Source organism: Heterocephalus glaber, unplaced genomic scaffold, assembly GCF_053883595.1.
Source record: "Heterocephalus glaber isolate CG9 unplaced genomic scaffold, H.glaber_assembly_v1.0 deba00000122, whole genome shotgun sequence".
NCBI lineage: Eukaryota > Metazoa > Chordata > Mammalia > Rodentia > Bathyergidae > Heterocephalus > Heterocephalus glaber.
In genome coordinates, this window is record NW_028258138.1 from 713,139 (window position 1) to 731,724 (window position 18,586).

The 18,586-nt window shown below is 51.1% G+C and overlaps 1 protein-coding gene across 41 annotated transcripts in view; it reads right to left on the reverse strand.

Moving 5' to 3' along the window:
- The window catches only part of Pcbp3 (poly(rC) binding protein 3), a 237,857-nt gene that overhangs the window by 34,777 nt on the left and 184,494 nt on the right, over nt 1–18,586 (reverse strand). For all 41 annotated transcript variants that reach the window (XR_015451135.1, XM_021256416.2, XM_021256412.2 and 38 more), the window contains one exon: nt 356–510. Coding sequence is in view for 40 of the 41 variants with exons in the window: in XM_087210755.1 (XP_087066881.1) it covers nt 356–510 (155 nt within the window). In the remaining variant the exon portion in view is untranslated. The remainder of the gene's footprint in view (nt 1–355; nt 511–18,586) is intronic.

The window sequence follows — 18,586 nt, forward strand, 5'->3', positions numbered from 1 at the left end:
AGAAACCTTCACCAGTGAGTCAAAGAAAGGAGTGTTTCAGATGGAAGGAGACTGGAGGGAGGTGCAGAGGCCATGCTCAGCCTGTCTGAAGGGGACCTAGCCATGGAAGGCAGCATGCAGGCTGGGAAGCAGCAAGGGCTAGAGCGGGGATGCCCTGACTCGGAGGGAGAGCAACCTGCCTGTCGAAAGGCGCACTGGGGCACTCAGGGACAGGGCTTGGGTTGGCCACTGCATCTGAAGTGCTTCCAGGAAGGGTGTCACGTGGGAGGGGTTGTGCCTGCTTGAGAGCTCAGAGTGAGAAACACCAAGCAAAGACTTCAGTGTCTCACCCCTTCCTCCTGGGGCCACTCTGTACCTTTCCATGCATCAGCAGGCGGATGGTCAGGGTCACATTCAGGCCACCTTCTGAGACCTTGGACTCCATCTTTTTCCCAAAATACAGCTGTGGGTGGAGGCTTAAGGTGCTGAGGGTGCTGTGAGGAAGGACAGATGGGGCCCGGATGGTGTCACCTAGAAAGAGAAGGTGGGCTGTTGACCATCAGCCACCAGCAGAGCTGCTGACCTGCAGGAACTCTGGCCTCCCATGCAGGAGTGGATGTGCTGCCATCACTGCCATGTGCTGACGAGGCCTCACCTGTAGGGCCTGGGGTACCTGGTGGCTCACATCGGGCTCTCCATGACTCACGGCACCCCTGGGTAGGTCACTGAAACCCTCCGGCCCCGGTCTCCTCCTCTGTGAAGAGGGTCACAGCAGCACCACTCTCAGAAGTCGGAGAGCATAGGAGCCCCAGTGTGGTCCCAGAGAGAGCTCGCCCTGTTGCCTGGGGTTGGCCAGCCCCCACTCTCCTTGTAGTCTTAGTCCTGCCCATTTTTCCAGTCACACCAGAAGCAGCCCTGGCATTCTAGGACCCTCTCCCAGAGGCCACTTGCTTTACTCTCAAGGATAAGGGAAGGTACTGCATTGGTCCCTTTGCATGTGGGGACACAGGCCTTGGTAGCCTCATTGTTTATGTGGACTCAGTCTCCAGCCACGAAGCTGCCAAACCGAACTGCTGAAATCCCTCAGCCAGAGCTGTCAGAGATCCCCCACCCCACCCCACCCCACCATAGACCTGTGCTTCTTCTAGCTTCCTACAGGCAGGAATTCAGGGGGTGCCCCTGGGCTACATTAAGGTTTCCTTCCATTACTTGCAGGCAAAGATTGATCAAAGGTGGTACAATGGAAATGCTCATGGGAAATAACAGGACAACTTTGTGTCCTTAAAGGTCACTTGGATCCAGGCTCCTGCTGGGGAGCAGCCTGAACTTCTGGAGCCCCCAGCACTACGCTCCCCATGAGCTCCTGAGGCAGTCTCTTGTCAGGGATCCCCAGGTATGAGGACATGCCATCCTCACCACAGTGGTGCAGCTGCTGCCCAGCCATATCTGTAGACAGCGGTGCCTGCAGATGTGCCCCTGAGAGGATAAAAGGGAGGCAGGGAAGACAAGGAGTGGGGTCCACAAGGATTCCAGAGGCAAGGGGGCAAGAGAGATGCTGGTGTCCAGGAGAGGGTAGCACTCAGTCCCCCCGCATGGGGCATGGATATAGGGATACGGGGGTCCCCAGGGACAGAGAGGAGACAGAGCAGGTCCCAGGGCAGGCCATGGGTGTGGGTGGCCCCCATAGGACCCACAGCAGCGCATCAGGGGGGCATAGGTAGCAACAGGTTCCCATAGTGAAGAGCCATGTGGTAGACGGAGAGGCTGCTTTGGGGTGGGAAGCATTCGGGTAGGTTTCCATGTGAGGCTCAGGATGAGCCTCCAGATGCCTTGCATACCTACCAAGATGCGCACCTGAGAGGTGGGCAGCGTCTCTGGGGAGAGGAAGGGCAAGGCTGTGCTTCCCTGGGATGAACCAGAGACTGTGCTCAGGCAAGTCCTTGCCACAGTCCTCACTCACACCTTCACTCAATGACAACACTGTCCCAGGGGAATAGCTGCCCTAGGAGACCCTTCAGGGACAGACTTGGGGACATGTGTGTGGCTAGTCCCATGCAGCAGGTTACCCAGACACTGACATAACCAGGAGCTGGGCCTATCGTTAAAAACTGGGTCAAAAATTGTTTTCCTCATCACAGTATTTCCCCTGAAAATGTGATAAAAGGAGAACACAAACATAAAACAGAGCAAGAGCCTGTTCAGTCAGCCGAGTGGTGTGTCAGGATGTCTGGAAGGGCAAGCATTGGTGACCAGCAGTGTATAAAGGGACAGCGATGGATACACTCCTGCATCAAGGAAATAACGGGCTATTGCACTTATGTTTTAAAAATGGATTTACAGCCAACTTCCTCAAAAACTCAAATCATTAATTCTCATTATTATTCATGATAAAATGAAGTTTTTTGAACCACAAGGCATTTAACGTAGGGTGTTAACACAGCACTCAACAAGGGTTTTACGTAGCAAAGAGTGCTTAAGATCATCCTGGCATACTAATGTCTCTATCGGCACGGCCCAACACCAGCCACATGTCCTATTCACTTTTCAAACCTAACTCACTGGGCACCTCTGAGTGGCTGCTGGCTGCCCTGCGGAACAGCACAGGGAGGAGGAGTTCTGTGGCCAGCACATTTGCATGCTCCCTGCAGAGCACTGTGAAGATGTACTGCAAAACAGCACACCCAGCTCCAGTGGCTTCCCTGGCACCAAACAGCCCTGGATGTCTACACAGACATCTGTGACAGGCCAAAAGACTTTCTTACAAATTCATGTTTCTGTAAGGCTGACTTCCTAACACCAAAAAGCTGGATCACATCGTGGCCAGTCTGAGGCTCTGCCTCCTTTTTAATTAAAGACATCGCCTCCCACCAGGGGGACAGCACAGCCCTGCAGCATCTGTTACATAAATGTTCCAGCCCAGGGAGGAGAAAGTGGGTCAGTGCCTGCCCCGGGTGCTTCTGGCTCCCAGCTGTCAGCAGCAATCAGTCACACAGACCAGCACTTCTCCCCACAGAGGTGGAAGGGGCTGTTCAGGCCCTCCAAGAACTTCGAGGGGAGGAGCTGTCTGGGGAATGGCATGGTCACTGGGATCAGGACTCAGTCCTAAGGACTCACCCTGCTCCAGCTGCAGCATCTGGACCACAGCCCTCTTGACAGCCATGGGGTAGAGAAACCGTACACCTGTCTTCTGCTGTCCCGGGACACCTGTGTGCTCGTGGTGACTTGAGAGTGTCCCAAGCCATGCTTGCATCCAGCCCACACTGGCTGTCCACCCAGTAGCCCTGGGTAGCCCTGTCCACCCAGGACTATGAGGGAATTAAGGGCCAAGGTGGTTGCTGGAAGGAACTCAGCAGGAAGCAAGGCCTGTCGCTCTGCTCAGTCATCTGTAGCCATGTGGGACTGGCAGCACCTCTTAGGACCCTCCCTCTCCTCTCTGGAAGCCCCTCCCTGTTCTCTTCAGTGCTGCCATTTAAGATATTTTTGGGTCACCTAAAGGGAGGCTGAGAAGAAACAGGCATGGTCATCCCTAGCCTGTCCACACTTTCCCAGCAAGCCTGTCCAACCCTGGCTTCAATTAAGCCTGGCTTCAGTGCCATGTTGTGGGAACACTGTCCACACAAGGGCCTCAGCCCAGCACATGCCCTGCACCTCAACTCCCAGGGCAGGAGGCTGGTCCAGCTGCATGGGTTTCTAGGCCTGCCTGCTCGATCCTCCCATCTGCCAGGGCACTCACCCGTCCAACTGTCTCAGCATCCTCCACCCAGCACTCAGGCCAAGCCTCTCCTTTCTCCTCCCGGCCCAGCCACTGACACTGGAACCCAAGCCCCTGCCCCCAGAGGCAGTACTACCCACCCTTCCTCACCCGTGGGTAAGCCCTGCTGGCTACCCCCCTTCTCTCAGCTCTCAGAGTAAGTCCAAGCCCGCCCCGCCACCAGACCCACTGCCCCTCCCTCTCCCTCCGCCCTTCTCCCCAGAGACTGCACTGCAGGGCTCTACACCTGCCACCCCCTTGTCCCAGAACCCAAAGCCCTTCTTCCCACAGCTCAGTGTGGGCCCCTATCTCTCACTGCTCCCAGAACTACCCCCTTGTGCACACATCTCACACACACACACACACACACACACACACACACACACACACACATATATCTTAAGCACAATGGGTTAGAGACAGCAGCCCTGCCACTACTGTGGAGACAACCACTGAGAAAGAAAGGAAAAAGGGTGAGCAGAGTGACAGGGACCAGGACGCGAAAAGACGAGAAGAAAGGAGAGGGGAAGGGCTAGTGAGGGGGACGGGGCGGCAGTGAGAGGAGGCCTGGGGCTCAGATGAACAACAGCCAGGGCCAGAAAGTCTGGGGACAGTGCCTGCACCAGTCTTGGGGCACAGACCACTGCAAGGAATGACAGGGTGCCCTGGGCTGGTGCACACCAGCAGCCAGTTAGGGCAGCCCTTGCAGGGCCCGCCTCGGCTCCAGGCACCCCATCTGGTCCTGGGCCTGCTGGCTTTCAGGCAGCCTGTGCTGCTCCCCACTGCAGTGCTCTCCAAGGCATGCTGCACATAAGCTCTGCCTCAGGGGCTGTGTTGAGGCAGCAGTGTGACTTTGGGAAGGGTGGTCTGGCAAGATGGACAGAGTCCGAGATGTCTGTGACCTTGAAATGAGAAGTTGCACTCTCACCGAGAAACACAGAAGCACAGAGGTCAGACAAATCCACACGTGGGGTTACACTATTTCCGTGGGGTCTCATTGACCATCCTCCGCTGTGGTGGGGTCACCACTGTCTCTCCACTTTACTGATGGAAGGGTGGGCAAGAGGAGAGGCTAGGGGACTCGATGAAGTGCTCAGCTGACTATGCAAAATGGGCGAGGACCCAGGCAGCCCTGGCCATGCCTGTGACCTGCAGTCACAGCTCAGCAGGAGCAGCAAGACACCTGCTGTAGGGAGAGTTAGTGGCTTCCCCTAGCTCCTGGCAACAGCCAACAGGAGGATATGACACCCATGGCAGACACAGGAAGACACAGGCATTGCTGGGAAGCCAGGCCGCCAGGGACAGGGCCCCGGAGTGACCAGGGAGACTGTTCCGGGCCTCCTTTCTGCGTGGGCTTCCTTTCTGCCGTCTCACACTCAGAGGTGAATAAGGCTGCACACTGGAGACACCAATAGATGGGGACAAGCAAGAATCCCCACCAAGGAGGCCGGCCACGTGGGGAATGCTTGCTGCAACATCTCCTACTCTGGCCACCCTTCCCCTGGACCACAGAGGCTGGGGTGGGAGCCCCCCACCTCGCCAAGCTCTAAGGTGCCCTGGTCCTGGCTCAGTGTACTAGCAGAGGTCACATGAGAGCTGTGAAGAGGAGTGCTGGCACTCAGAGCCAGGGAGGTGTCAGCAGGGGTGGGGTAGAGCCAGAACACTGGCCCTGGCCCACTCTGGCATCACCAGAGGGCACGTGAGGACCTGGACACGCCCTTGACCCACTGCCAGAGCTGTGCCAGGAGCAGTAGTAAGGTCCAGGGTCTCACCACATAATACACAGATGTGCAGGTGTCAACAGAAAATCGCCCGTCACACCAAGACCCAGAAAGAATCCAGAGGGAATAAAAGACAGTCGAAGAGGCCAACCCTGGACGACAGAGATGTTAGGGTTATCTGACAGTAGTGTAAAACAGCCACCATAAAAATGCTTCACTGAACAGTTAGGAATCCTTTTTCAACCAATGAAGAAGCATAATGTCTCATCAGAGAAACAGAAAATTCTCAGCAAACTGATGGAAGATGTACAGAACGAATGGAAATAGCAGTACCAAAAGGGCCATGATGTGATGAGGGTAAGAGGAAAGAGCCAGAGCTGGGAGACAGCAACAGAAACCTCAGCCCCAACAGGAGGGACAGCAAGAGCTCCAGAGACCTGCAGCATGGTGGCAGGAGATGGGCACTCATATCACCAGGGCCAGAGAATGAGCTGAAAAAGCACCAGAGGAAATAACAGCTAAGCTCCTCAGCTTTGGCAAAAGTGTAGCCTACACATTTTAGAAGCTGACCAAACTTCAAACAAGATAAACCCAAACAACTCCACACAAACACACATCTTTAGCAAACATCTAAATGCTGGAGTCGAGGAAAAACTTGAGAGCTGCAGCATGCAGGGATGACAGGCCACAGCTGAGACCTCTCCCCAGCAGCTGCAGAGCAGGAGACATGGTGTGCTTTTAAGCCTGAGGAGGGAAGGACCCTCAGCTCAGAATTGCACATCCCTAGGGAGTGAAGAGGAAGAAAGTCCTCCCAGGACCAAGGGAAACCAGAATACTGCTGTTGGCTGAGCTCCCCGGGAACAGCCCGGTGAGGCCTCTCACCAGAAATGCAGCCATGTGGAGGGAATCTCAAGATGTTGGAGGGAGGAGACATGGCCGCAACACCAAGGGCAAACGCAATAGACCCCAGACCTCTGGAGCTTTCAAAATGATGTTTAATAACTGAAGCAGATCTTTCTGCACTGCCTGATGTGAATAGTATGGCTAAGAAATATCTGAAACAATTATAAACTGAGGAGGGTAAAAAATTATAAGAATCCTTCCCTCAAACTGGTAAAATGTTAACAATTAGAATTGCTAAGTCATGTATATGTGCAGTATACACATATACATGTGCACGCACACACAGAGAAGTACCTGGAAAAAACACTAAAAACAAACAATAGAAAAAACACACATAAAGCCAAAAGCCATGGAGACACTTAAAAACTGTCAATAAATCAAAGTGGAATTTTTAAAAAGTTCAGTTACCTACAGGAAGGCAGGGGGGAAAAAACCCCTAGATAAATAGAAACAAAACAAACAAACAATAAAAATAAAATGGCAGGCTTAAGCCCTGGTATCTTAATAACTGCTTTAAATATAAATGGTCTAATTAAAATACAATGATTAGCAGAGTGGATTAAAAACAGGATTCAATCTTGTGCTGCCTACAAGAAACTCACTGTGTTACTAAAAGGACACAGTTTCTTCAATAAGTGGTGTTGGAAAAACTGGTTGCCCACATGTAGAAGAATGAAATGGGATCCTTATCTCATATCATATACAAAAAAATCAGCTCCAAATCAAGCAAAGGCTTAAATCTAAGACCTGAAACTGTAAAACTACTAGAAGAAAACATAGGTGCAAATTTCCATGACATTATTTTGGGCAGTGGTTTTCTTGGAAGACACCAAAAATACAGGCAACAAAAGCAAAAATAAAGAAATGAGATTAAACTTATTCGACTAAATGAAGATTGAAAATGTGCCCCCTGTCCTGCCCCAAGTTCCAGAAAATTCAAAAAAGCAATACTTGAATTTTCAGTATGCTGAACCCTGCACTGAACCCACAAGAACACAGTGCTGGGGCACCCTCCTGGGCTGCCCTCTGATGGGCCTTAGCCTGCCCACGCAGGCTGCCTAAGTGTGTTGTTTGCTCTTGCCCCACCCATGTGTTATGCTGTCAGGCCTTGGATGACTGCTGCACCCGTCCTGAAATATGCAGGTTTTTTTCCTTGTCATTATTACCTAAACAACACAGTGTAAACTACTTCCATAGCACTTACATTGTGTTAGATATTATAATTAATCTAGATATCATTTGAAGCATACAGGAAGACTGCACAGGTTACAGGAAGTGTTGTGCCATTTCTTATAAGGGACATAGGCTCGTGGATTCAGTACCCATGAGGGTCCTGATGCATCCCCTGTAGACTGTACTTCCATGTACCCAGGGCACTCATCCGGATGTTCCTACACTTGAGTCACTGGGGTCTGATGTGTGCATGGTTGCAAGAGAGGATGTGCAGACCTGGAGTGTGGAGGCTCCATAGGAGATACTCATGGCCAAGAGGAGAAGAGTGCAGGACTGGGACTGTGAAGCCCCAAGCCCACTTCTACCAGAGGCCCAGGAACATCCTGCAGAAGACCTGGGGAACGGTCCCCATGTTACAAGGTGACACTGTCTCCGTCCAAGGCTCAGCTGATGTGCAAACCCACCTGTCCCAGGGGGTGAGGGTGGAGGGAGCATGCTTACAAAGGGAACGGGTCCACTTTAGGCCAGTAAAGAAACTCAGGAAAAGCATCACAGAAACAGACCTGAACCCCCACACCATAAACAAAAGCAGCAGCAGAGGCGGGCTGCCATCTTTCAAGTTCCTGAAATACACAACTGTTTCGTTGTTCCTTTATTTGATGTTCCAATTTGAGAGGCTTGGTTCTCTTCTGATTTTGTTTTTAGTGCTATTTTATCTTTTCCTCCATCCAGCCTTTAAGTTTCATCAGGTGGAAGCTGAGATGACATGCAATCTTTCCTCTTTTCTAATATAAATTTTCATGTTGTGAATTTTTTTAGGGCCCTGAGTTAATTGTATCCTAGAAAATTTTTGTGCATTATTTCCCAATTTTTCTTAGTACAAAATATCTTCTGATACTTCTTTGACCAGTACAGTTTTTAAAGCAATAGCTGTTTTGATTTTTAATTATTTTTCCCAGTTATCCCTGGTTATTGGTTTACAGTTTAATTCCACCATGGTGAGAAAATACACTTTGCGTAATTTTGATTATTTAAGTGTGTTAGGCTTTTCTTGTTTTTGTCTTTAAACAGCATAGGGTCTGCCATGGTGGGCACCCACATGGAATCAGCGTGTACTGGGCTGTCTGTGCTGCCCCAGGGGACTCTGAGCCGCTTCTGTCCCCATGCTGCTGTGATCAGCTCGGGTCACAGGCACTGAGCTGGATTTCTGTTGTGAACAGGTCACTATCATCTCCATCCTATCACTGAGTCCCCATAGAACAGCAGAATTTTTTTTTTTTTTAGAATGGTTTGTATTTTATTAGATTTTTCAGTTCTAAATTCTCCATCTTGTTCTTTTCACATCTTACATGTCCTGCTGAGACTTTCTGTCTCTCTTGTTCTGGAGGCGTGGACACAGGGGCTGCTCTGAAGTCTGGTCATCCTGGCACGGGGGCTGTCCCAGGCTGGCTCCGCAGTCAACTTTCCCTTTTGTAAGGTTGAGGTTCTTGGTTCTTTGAGTTGCATGTGGACACTTGCTGTCCCTGCCCATGCTGAACATTGTAATAGGACTCTAAATGTTGCTTAAATCTTATGTGGACTATTTTTATTTTAAAAGCAGAAGTTTCAGGTGGTCAGTCCCACAGCTTCCTGTGGGCTGTGTTCCAATGCCAGCTCAGCTCTGGGAGCTCCTATTATGATATTCAAGTCTGTCCACATGTACTGCCCAGTGTCCAGATGGGCTTGCGGTCAGCAGCCTACAACTTTTGGGTCAAAGGTCTGCTGTGCTCTTTCTGGTCAGATCCATGAATTCTGTACTTGAGGTCTGCCCAGGAGTCACACAGAGCATTATAGGATCCCTTTATGCCAGGGCCTTCTGGCTCCCAGGGTCAGAAAGCCAGGACCTCACCGCTTGTGCCACTGAATCTGCCTCAAGGGCTAGGTGGTTACATGGCCGAGATGAGGGAAAACAGCAGCTTAGAACCCTGGGGTCTTGTCCCTCTGTTAGGTGAGAAGCTCCCCTCCCTCTGGTTTAGGCCTGCTCTCCTCCACTGCCTTCAGTTCCCACATGGTGCCTGGAGTTGGAAAAAATCAGACACCAAAGTAATCTCTAGGGCCTCCCACTCTTTCCCACTGAAGTCCCTTTTCCTGCTCCTTGAACAGAAATGCAGCGCTGCTCTTGGAGGCTTATATTTCTGTGCTTGGGCTGCCTCAGGATCCAGGCTGGCACACAGGACAGAATTCTGGTTCCCTTCCCTGTCCATCTGCTGTCACAGACTTCAGAGTCCTTCAGTTGGCTGCTCCACACATTCTGTCCAGAGGGCTCAGGCTGCTTAGTGGGAGGAACAAGGTGATGTGTCCTCCAGCTTGACCAGGGAAGACCATCAATTAATTTTATCTTCATTAATTAGGTAAAATCTGTTTATAAGCAGCACCACTATTTGTTCTGAAAAAGCACATTTGCTGCTGGGTACTGCAGCACATGCCGGTAACCCTAGGACAGGAGAAGCTGGGGCAAGAGGATGGCTATGAGTTTGAAGCCAGCCTGGGCCACAGAGTGAGTCCAAGCCAGCCTCAACTACATAGCGACGTGCTGACTTAAAAAGCAACATATGCCAATCCTTTCTTTTTGAAGAACAATTAACAGATGGTTGTAAGGCAATGTTGTTATACTGAGGAGTGCTGTGACAATACAGCAGCTGCAGCACACTGTACACAGGGCCTGTGTGTACACATGCATTTCCTGTCCTAGCTCAGCATGGAGGCTCAAGTCTCTGTTTTGCATGTGAGCAACAAGGGCCAACTCCAGGCCCAGGCTCCTGACCACCAGAAATGCAACCTGTGCAGTGTTCACGCTGATCAAAAGCAAAATCGGGACAAGAGGTTGCATGTACTCTTGTTCAAGTGTCCTGCAGCGTCAGAACAGAAGGCTGAGCAGACTTGGATGTGGAAGTGAAGTGATGGGGTCTCTGCATGTGGTGGCAGCAGTCTCTCCTGTTCAGGTGCAGCCAGCAGGGACTCCCCGCGTCCTCCCTTCAGGCTCTCTCATCTAGATCAGAGCACAGGGTGCCTGAAGTGCAGTCAGCAACCATGCCACTGCAAGGAATGCCTGTCCAGGCCAGTGGCTCCAGCATGCCTCCATTAGCTCTACCTGGGGTTGTTTCCAGGCCTCAGCTGTGCACAAGTGGCATATGGGTGGGGAGGGGGTAGGCACAGACTTGATCTATTGTGTTTAACAGCTCAGTGGCTGCATCAGGCTGCATGAAGCCAAGGCAGCAGAAGGTGACAGAGCTGATTAGCTGCTTCATTCTCCTTGAGAGACTCACAGTGCACACTGTGTCCTCCAGGCCATTGTGGAGGGGAGATTTCTACAATTTAATGCTCCTGCCAGTCACAGTTAGCATTAAAGGACATCCTGGGCTTACACAACCCTGGCTTCAGTGAGCATTCTGAACAGTCCATTCCCGCGTCACTCAAGTCTCAAAACCAGGAGTGATAGAAGCAGGGGACCAGTGACCTCTCCCCTTACCTCTGCTCTTCAGGCCAAGCACAGGGCTGAATCTGGAATCTGTGGGCCTGCTCTCTTCCTGGCAATGCCAGGATCCCCCGGGAAGGCCAACATTTCTCAGTTCAACCTCTGGAAAAAGTGCCCAGGATCCAGCATGAAACCTACATCAGTGCGTGCCTCTTACAAACATATTTTTTTTTCTTAAATTCTTTTATTGGTACATTTTAGGTACACAACACAGTTACATTCATCACTGGGAACTTGTACCTGTACATGATGTATCTTGGTTCTTATTTTTTCCCCCTTCCCCTGCCCTCCCTTAACCCCCTCCACCCTTCCCTATTTACAAAGACTTTGTTTCCATTCTTTCCTTTTCTCATACTTTTTCCTTTACCTTCTTTCCTTTCCCCCACCCCTCCCACTTCCCCTACCCCTTTGGACCATTTCTTCCTATTTCACAGTATCACTTATTGATTTTAATCATTATTTACACTTTCAGTTTCTCACACCAGAGAAACTATTTGATATTTACATGTGTGTCCTATTTATTTCACTTAAGAGGATGGCCTCAATGTGCATCCACTTAGCTATAAATGTCTCTAGTTTCTCGTTCTTTATGGCTGAGTAGTACTCCATTTTATAAAAAAAAACAACCCGTATCTCCGTACTGATTTCCACAGTGGTTGCACCAGTCTGCACTCCCACCAACAATGGAGAAGGGTTCCTTTCTCCCCACACCCCAGCCAGCATTTGTTATTGGCTGATTTCTTGATAGCAGCCACTCTTTCTGGGGTGAGGTGGAATCTCAGTGTTGACAAACATACTGATTTTTAAAACACCTATCTCAAGATTCATGACCTCTACGGTGTGGAGCCAGGACAGGCTTCCCTGAGAGCTTCTTGGAGTCAGGCTCTGATGCCACCCCAACCCGAGGCAGCCACCAGAGCTCTGCCTACTGTCTGTGCCCTGTGCCCCACACAGCAGCTTCTCTGAATGTGCTTCAGCTCCCACAAGGCCTCTGGGCACAACGGGAGGCTGTGACAGGGTTCGTGAGGACATTCCTAACATCATTCATCTTTCTGCTGTCCTTATAGGAACTGGGCATGCAGGGCAGTGGGCTCAACCCCCACCCCAAGTGACTCACAGTCTGGTGGAGAATTAGGCTGCAGGCTGGGACTGCTGACAGCATTAGATTCCCCACCTGCTCCCAGATGTCCAAAGGTAGGCCAAAGACCCAGAAGTGAAAGGCAAAAACGTTCAGCTCCTTGAAGGAGGTAAAGGAAAACTCCTATGGCTGAAAGGTCCTTGTGAACAAAGGAAAGGCTGGGATGAGCCAGCCCTCCCATCTCCTGGAAGAACATGGGGACAACCATTGCTTCCACCTGGCCCGAGATGGGGAAGGACCACCCTGGCCAGATGTCTCAAGACCACTGAGGGTGAGTGGACAGGTGTGGAAGAGCTGGGCCAAGAGGAGTCAGAGAGCAAGGGCAGAAGCATATGGGGCCCACCTGCCATGCAACAGCAAGGATAGCCCTGTGTTTGCTGACCCTGTAATTCCTTCTATAGCAGGACACTGTGATGCTGTGATGAGCAACAACTATCCAAGTGTGGCTGGCGATCATGGAGACATGACACGAAGCCAGGGCGTGCAGCATGGAGAGGCCAGCCCTCAGAGATGCCAAGCTTTCCTCGGCCCTGGACAGCTGGCACTAAATGTGGCTCCCAACAGGGGCTCCTGTAATGGCCCTGAACTAGTCAGGGGACTCATAGCTCAGGTAGGGGACTGATCAGCTTCCTTCAGGAAAGGAAGTGTTGAGACTGGTGACAAGTGCAGGCTCCTTCGTGAGTGGCAGAGCTCCCACCTGGTCCTGGGTGGGCCATGCATTGCTGAGTGCACTCACAGCTTTCCTACCCTCTCTCACTTTCAGACCTGCACATTCCATTGGGAGTCTGTGCTCCCGAAATTCCTGGGTCCACATGGGGCTTCTCCGGAGTGCACAGTGGATGCAGACATCCACTGCTAGAGGCCAGCAAGGAGGAACAACAGTGTAGGGGACATGGCCAGTACAGGGAAACTGAAGTGACCTGCAGCTAGTGGATAGGGATGATATCAACAGCAGGCCTGGCTGTGCATATTCCAGACCAGCAAGTGTTAGAAAATAAAATACAGAAGAAGATATATTTACACAAGAACATAAAAACATTTAAGGTTGAGACATACATACATACATACATACATACAAAAGATAAGTAAAACCTCCATGTAGTAAAGCAGGAAATTTTACTGACCGAAATCAGAGTACCCGAGAGTTAGAAGATATGTATTATTGCCCTAGACTTGGATACTTAAAATCTTAAGATATTAATTCTTCTAGATAGACCTAGAAATTCAATCCCATGGACAAGGTTATTTTAATATGTGTGAAGAATTAATCGGGCCAAGAATAGCCTGAGGAGAAGAGCAAAGCAAGACTTCTTTTGCCAGTGATCCACACATATAAAGCTATAGTAAGTTAGCTATGGGTAGTAGTATGAGAATAGACGAGCAGAACAAGGGAACTCAGCAGTCAGAAACCAGTCCTCACACACACAGGAAGCACAGGACAGGCTTCTTGGAAAGCAGTGCTTGGTCAACTGAGTGCACGAGTGGGAAAATAAAGCTGTAATGTCCCCTAACCCAGCCCAGTTGCCCAAGGATCCAGGGAGGGTGACAGCCTCTGGAAGACAGCACAGGGTCCCATCAACACAACCATACATCTATACGGACTTCTCAGATACAAAACAGCACTCACTGTCGAGGAAAGGTAGAGATGACAAACTGTCAGAACTAAGATTCCTGTGTGTCAACAGACACAGCAGGGAGAAAGGCAGCCAAAGGGTGGGAGTATTTGCAACTTATTTAACTTGCAAGAGCTCCCATCTAGGGAATGTTCCCGCACTGCTCTTGGGAAAGAGGCAGAGCCCTGAACAGGCACATCCCATGGGGGCATCCATATGGCTAATAAAGAGTCAGCCCTTGGGCCGGGGATTTAGCTCAGTGGTTCCAGCGCCTGCCTTGCAAGCACAAGGTCCGGAGTTCGATCCCGGTACCAAAAACAAGCAAACAAAACAAAACAAAAACAAACAAAAAAAGAGTCAGCCCTCTGAGGGCCGGGGAATTTACCTCAGTGGTTTCCCCACCTGCTGCGCAAGCACAAGGATGCAAGTTTGATCCCCGGTACAAAAAAAAAAAAAAAAAAGTCAGCCCTCCAAATCCTTGTGTTTCACATTCAATCAGCCACAAACAAAAAAATATTTGGAATAAAAGAATTACATCTGTACTAAATGTGTGCAGTTTTTCCTTGTCATTATTCCTTAGACAATACAATATAACAATGACTTCTGTAGAATCTGCATTTCATTAAGTGTCCTAAGTAACCTAGAGAAGATTTAAAGTGGACAGGAGGATGTATGGAGCATTTATGCAAATCCTGCATCATTTTATATAGGGACCTGAGCAGTCTCAGATTCGGGTATCCCTGTGCAGCCTGGCATGGGTACTGTGGCAGATGTGGAGGGATGACTGTGTATGAAGACAGCTGACCTCATTAGTCAAGAGGGAAAACCAAATTAAAGTCCCAGAGAGCACCACGACATGCCTACCAGGGTGGCTAGCACACAGGCATAGGTCCCTAGCAGGAAGCACTGGGGAGGACAGAGCACCTGGCCTGTGTTTTGGTTGGCATGTCTTCTGGTAAGCCATCGGAAGTGGACCACATGTGTCTACCAAGACCCAGCAATTCCAGCTTTTAGTGAGATGGAAACCCTATCCAATGTTCTCACTCAGAAGTTTATGAGTAGAATTAGCAAGGCGTGTGAAGGCTGATAACACATAATACTTTAGTGGCACGTATACTCTCAGCAGATGGAGAACATGTATCAGGAATCTGCCCTACCAACCTGCTGAAGGAGGGACCCCATCATGGAGCCGGTGTTGACGAACTATAGCTAACACTGATGGACCTCGCACAGTGTGCAGCACAGTTCCCACGGCGGCTGGTGAGGAAGGAAAACCTCAGGGTGACTGGGAAGTGTTGTAGGCGCCCGGTGGGGAGGGACACCAGGATGGTTGCCACTCACTGCATGTGTGGCTCCTACGCACACATGGAAAAGTCTTAATACAACGTTCAGCATGCCTGATGAGGTGGAGCCACTGGGGCAGCAGGACGCACCTCAGCCAGGTGTGGGTAAGTTAGCAAACAGAAAAGCAAAGCTCTGATTTGGCTAGATTTCCAGGCCATCTTTGTCACCATTTCTGCTGGGGTGGTAGCACAGGGTACAGTTCTCCAAGTGCCAGCTTTTATTAAGATAAAGGGACACTAATGACAACTTAGGCCTGGAGCGATCTGGGACTCAAGAAAGACTTTCTGATAACCACACAGAGGGGAAGGAGCTGCTCTGTGGACAAGAAAGCTGAGATTGGCCCAGCAGGATGTGTGCTTTTAAAGGAAAAATAAAACCCAATCAATGGAGGAGGAAAGGGCCGTGAGCAGGGTGCACACTGGGGTTACAGCCTGACTCTGAGGAGGAGTGGCCCCTGTAGATGCCCTTCCGGCTTATCTAAGTCAGTGTGCAAGGAGAAGGGTCGCAGCCAGCCAGGAAGAGGCTCACAGGTGAGGGTGGCTTCCAGGCACAAAGGTCCAGCCCCTCTGAGAGGGTTCCCAGCAGCTGCCTATCCTTCCAAGAGGAGCTGTTCCTTTGGGGAATCTGCAGCAGAGAAATGCAGGGCAGGAGGGCCATCTCCTCTGCTGGATCCAGGCACCAGGAGGGAGGCCTGGCCTGGGAGGTGCTGCCACCCACACAGCTGGGCACTGCTGTCCTTCAGGACCGAGGCACAGCCAACCTGCTCAGGGTCTGAGCCCCGCAGAGGGGAGGGTCTTCCCATGTAGGGGCAGTGAGCAGGGCCACGAGGCACAGGACACCCGGCTTTCCCTGTACTCCTCACTGGTGAAGAGGGCCTTATCACCCCAAAGGTGGGGCGGAGGGTAGAAGCCACATGTGGCCACTGTCCCAAGGTGACAGTCAGCAATGGCAGCAAGTGCAGACACACCTGGTGGCCAGCTCAGGGCTCCCCATGCCCCTGCTGTGCACAGGGTCCCAGCACCATGGGCCAGAACTTTCAGCCAGGTGTGGCTGCTCCTAGGATGCAGGGGTTGTGCAAGCAGGTGCTGAGGTCACACAGACTCCACGGAGGCCATGGTGGGTGAGGGAGACCCAGCTCCCAGACCCCTGGGGGGAGGCAGGTGGGGCTGGCAGATCCTCTGGGATGCTTGATTCATTATGTTACAGGATTCATTCATTAACATGGGCAAAGCATAGATCATGTAACCTTCAGAGAAAAATAAGCTAAAATTAGATTGACAAGTCATTTCTCTCAGTATCTTAATATGTTAACAATAGTATGTCTATAATCCCAGCATTCTGGGAGACTGAGGCAGGAGGTTTGCAAGTTCAAGCTCATTCTGGGCAATTTAGTGAGACCTTGTCTCAAAACAAGAAAAAATAAAAATGGTTTGGGGATGTAGCTCAGTCTGAAGGCCCTGGATTTAGCTCCCAGCTCTGAGAAAAAAAGAAAAGGACAAAAAAAAAAGAAGCAAGATAGATAAGAAACTAAAAAGAAAAACAAGGTCTACAGAGTGACTATAAGCCACGGAGTCAGATTAAAGAGTGAAGCCCGCATGGTTGCTTTGGAAGCATCTTTGCTTGAACCCAGGTAGGAGAAATCCACAAAGCTCAGCCCATTCGGGCTGCAGGCTCCACAAAGACCTGTGAAGCAGTAAGAGCTGGGTCCATGTTAGGACAGGTGTGGAGGGCGGCAGGAAACCCCCAGCCCCTGCTGTCCTACCCGCTCAAGACCCCATGCCCAGGTCTCCTGGCCACTGAACATTGGCCCGTGCATGTGCACGTACGAACTGAATCCTGCATTGCTGCCCACATGCATGTCCACTGTATAATGGGGGAGTGGCATGCTGAATGGTGTGGGGCTGGGATGGCTTCCCCCTCATGCAGCACACTGTGCCAAGGGCTTCGCATGCATTAGGTGACCCTAGGGTGGTGTCCAGGTGGGGTAGCTTCAGCTGAAGAGGCTGGGGGAGGGTGGGAGCCTACAGGCTTCCTGTGTGGCAGCTGTAGACACCCCCTGCTCCCCAGGATTAGATTTAATCCCCAGAACAGCAGCATCCAAGTGAGGTGCTGCGACTTCAATCTGCTGATGGCCTTTAATCTGAAAACCTCACAGCCGCTGGCCTCATTTAATCTCGTTTTAATAGGTTTGGTTTGTTTTTATTTTGGCGTATGTGTTGAAGACACCGATACTTGCGTAAAAAACAAGCTCAGTATTTTTGCATCCCAAAAAGCAAACACAGATTTATGAACACACTCATAATTCTTCCCAGGCAAAATCATTTTAAAGCCCCCAGATTGGTTGTTCAAATTCTTGAGGCTGGTCCTACTGAACTCTGTCAGGAGTAAGTGGGTTGTGTGAGCATTGTCGAATCAGGATGCTGCAGGGCAGGATCTGAAGGGGTGCGGAGGGTCCCGGCCATCAGTGTAGCTTAGGCAGGAAGTCGTGGTCCCTCCCTGCCTCAGCTGTGCTTCTCACCCTTGGTTTCTTCCCAGGATCCTGGGCTGGGGTCTTCACTGACTAGGGACTGGCTCTAGAAGCCTGGGCAGCAGCAGTAAGGGACAGGCTGGGAGAAATGCCCGGCAGAGCCAGGCGATAGAGCCATGGACAGCTGGATGTGACCCAGTTCTGCTGTCCTGCTCCTGATGCCACTCTGGGCTCAGGTCAGCACTGACCTCAGGAGCTGAACATGCCTTTTCACCAGGCACTTTACTAGACCTGATGGCCACAGCAGCAGGAACCTCTCCAAGATCAAAACAGAGAACAAAGAAGGCAACATGGAAGCCAGCAGCACTTCTCTGGCTGGGAATTGAGCCGCCAGAGCCTAGCTGAGCAGGTAGGATCTGAAATGTGGACAGAGGAGGGGCTGAGCCACTCTGGATCCATAGTACACATGCCAGAGCAGGGGCTGGTCCCCGTCCCAGCCCTGCCTGTGTGAGCCCCACATCGTGTGTTTGTCCTGATGTTACAGTGTAGGCATTAGCTAAGGTGGCAGATGGCATGATGTGAAGCACACAGACTGTCACACAGTCACTCACCACCACATGACCTCTGACACATGACCCAGAACATTCCATACCCAAAGCAAGGCACGTCAGCCTAGTGCCGAGCAGCAGCTCCAGCCTTCACCCAGTATGCTGGGCCCAGCGTGGTCCCCAGCTGCTGTCCCTAGCATCTTGTTCTGCTCCCTGAGGTCTACACACTGAGCCAGCCTCTGACTCAAACAGATATCCCTGAGACACTCACAAAGCCTACTCCATACCCTGCATCTCACTGCCGGGCGGGGCTCCATGGTGTGAAGGTGATCGCAGCCACTGGCCCCTTCTCCCGAAAGTGCTGTCTGCTCCCTGTGTGGGCTGAGGAGCGCAGCCACTGTGTCCTGGAGCATGTGTGCCCAGCGAGACTCGCTG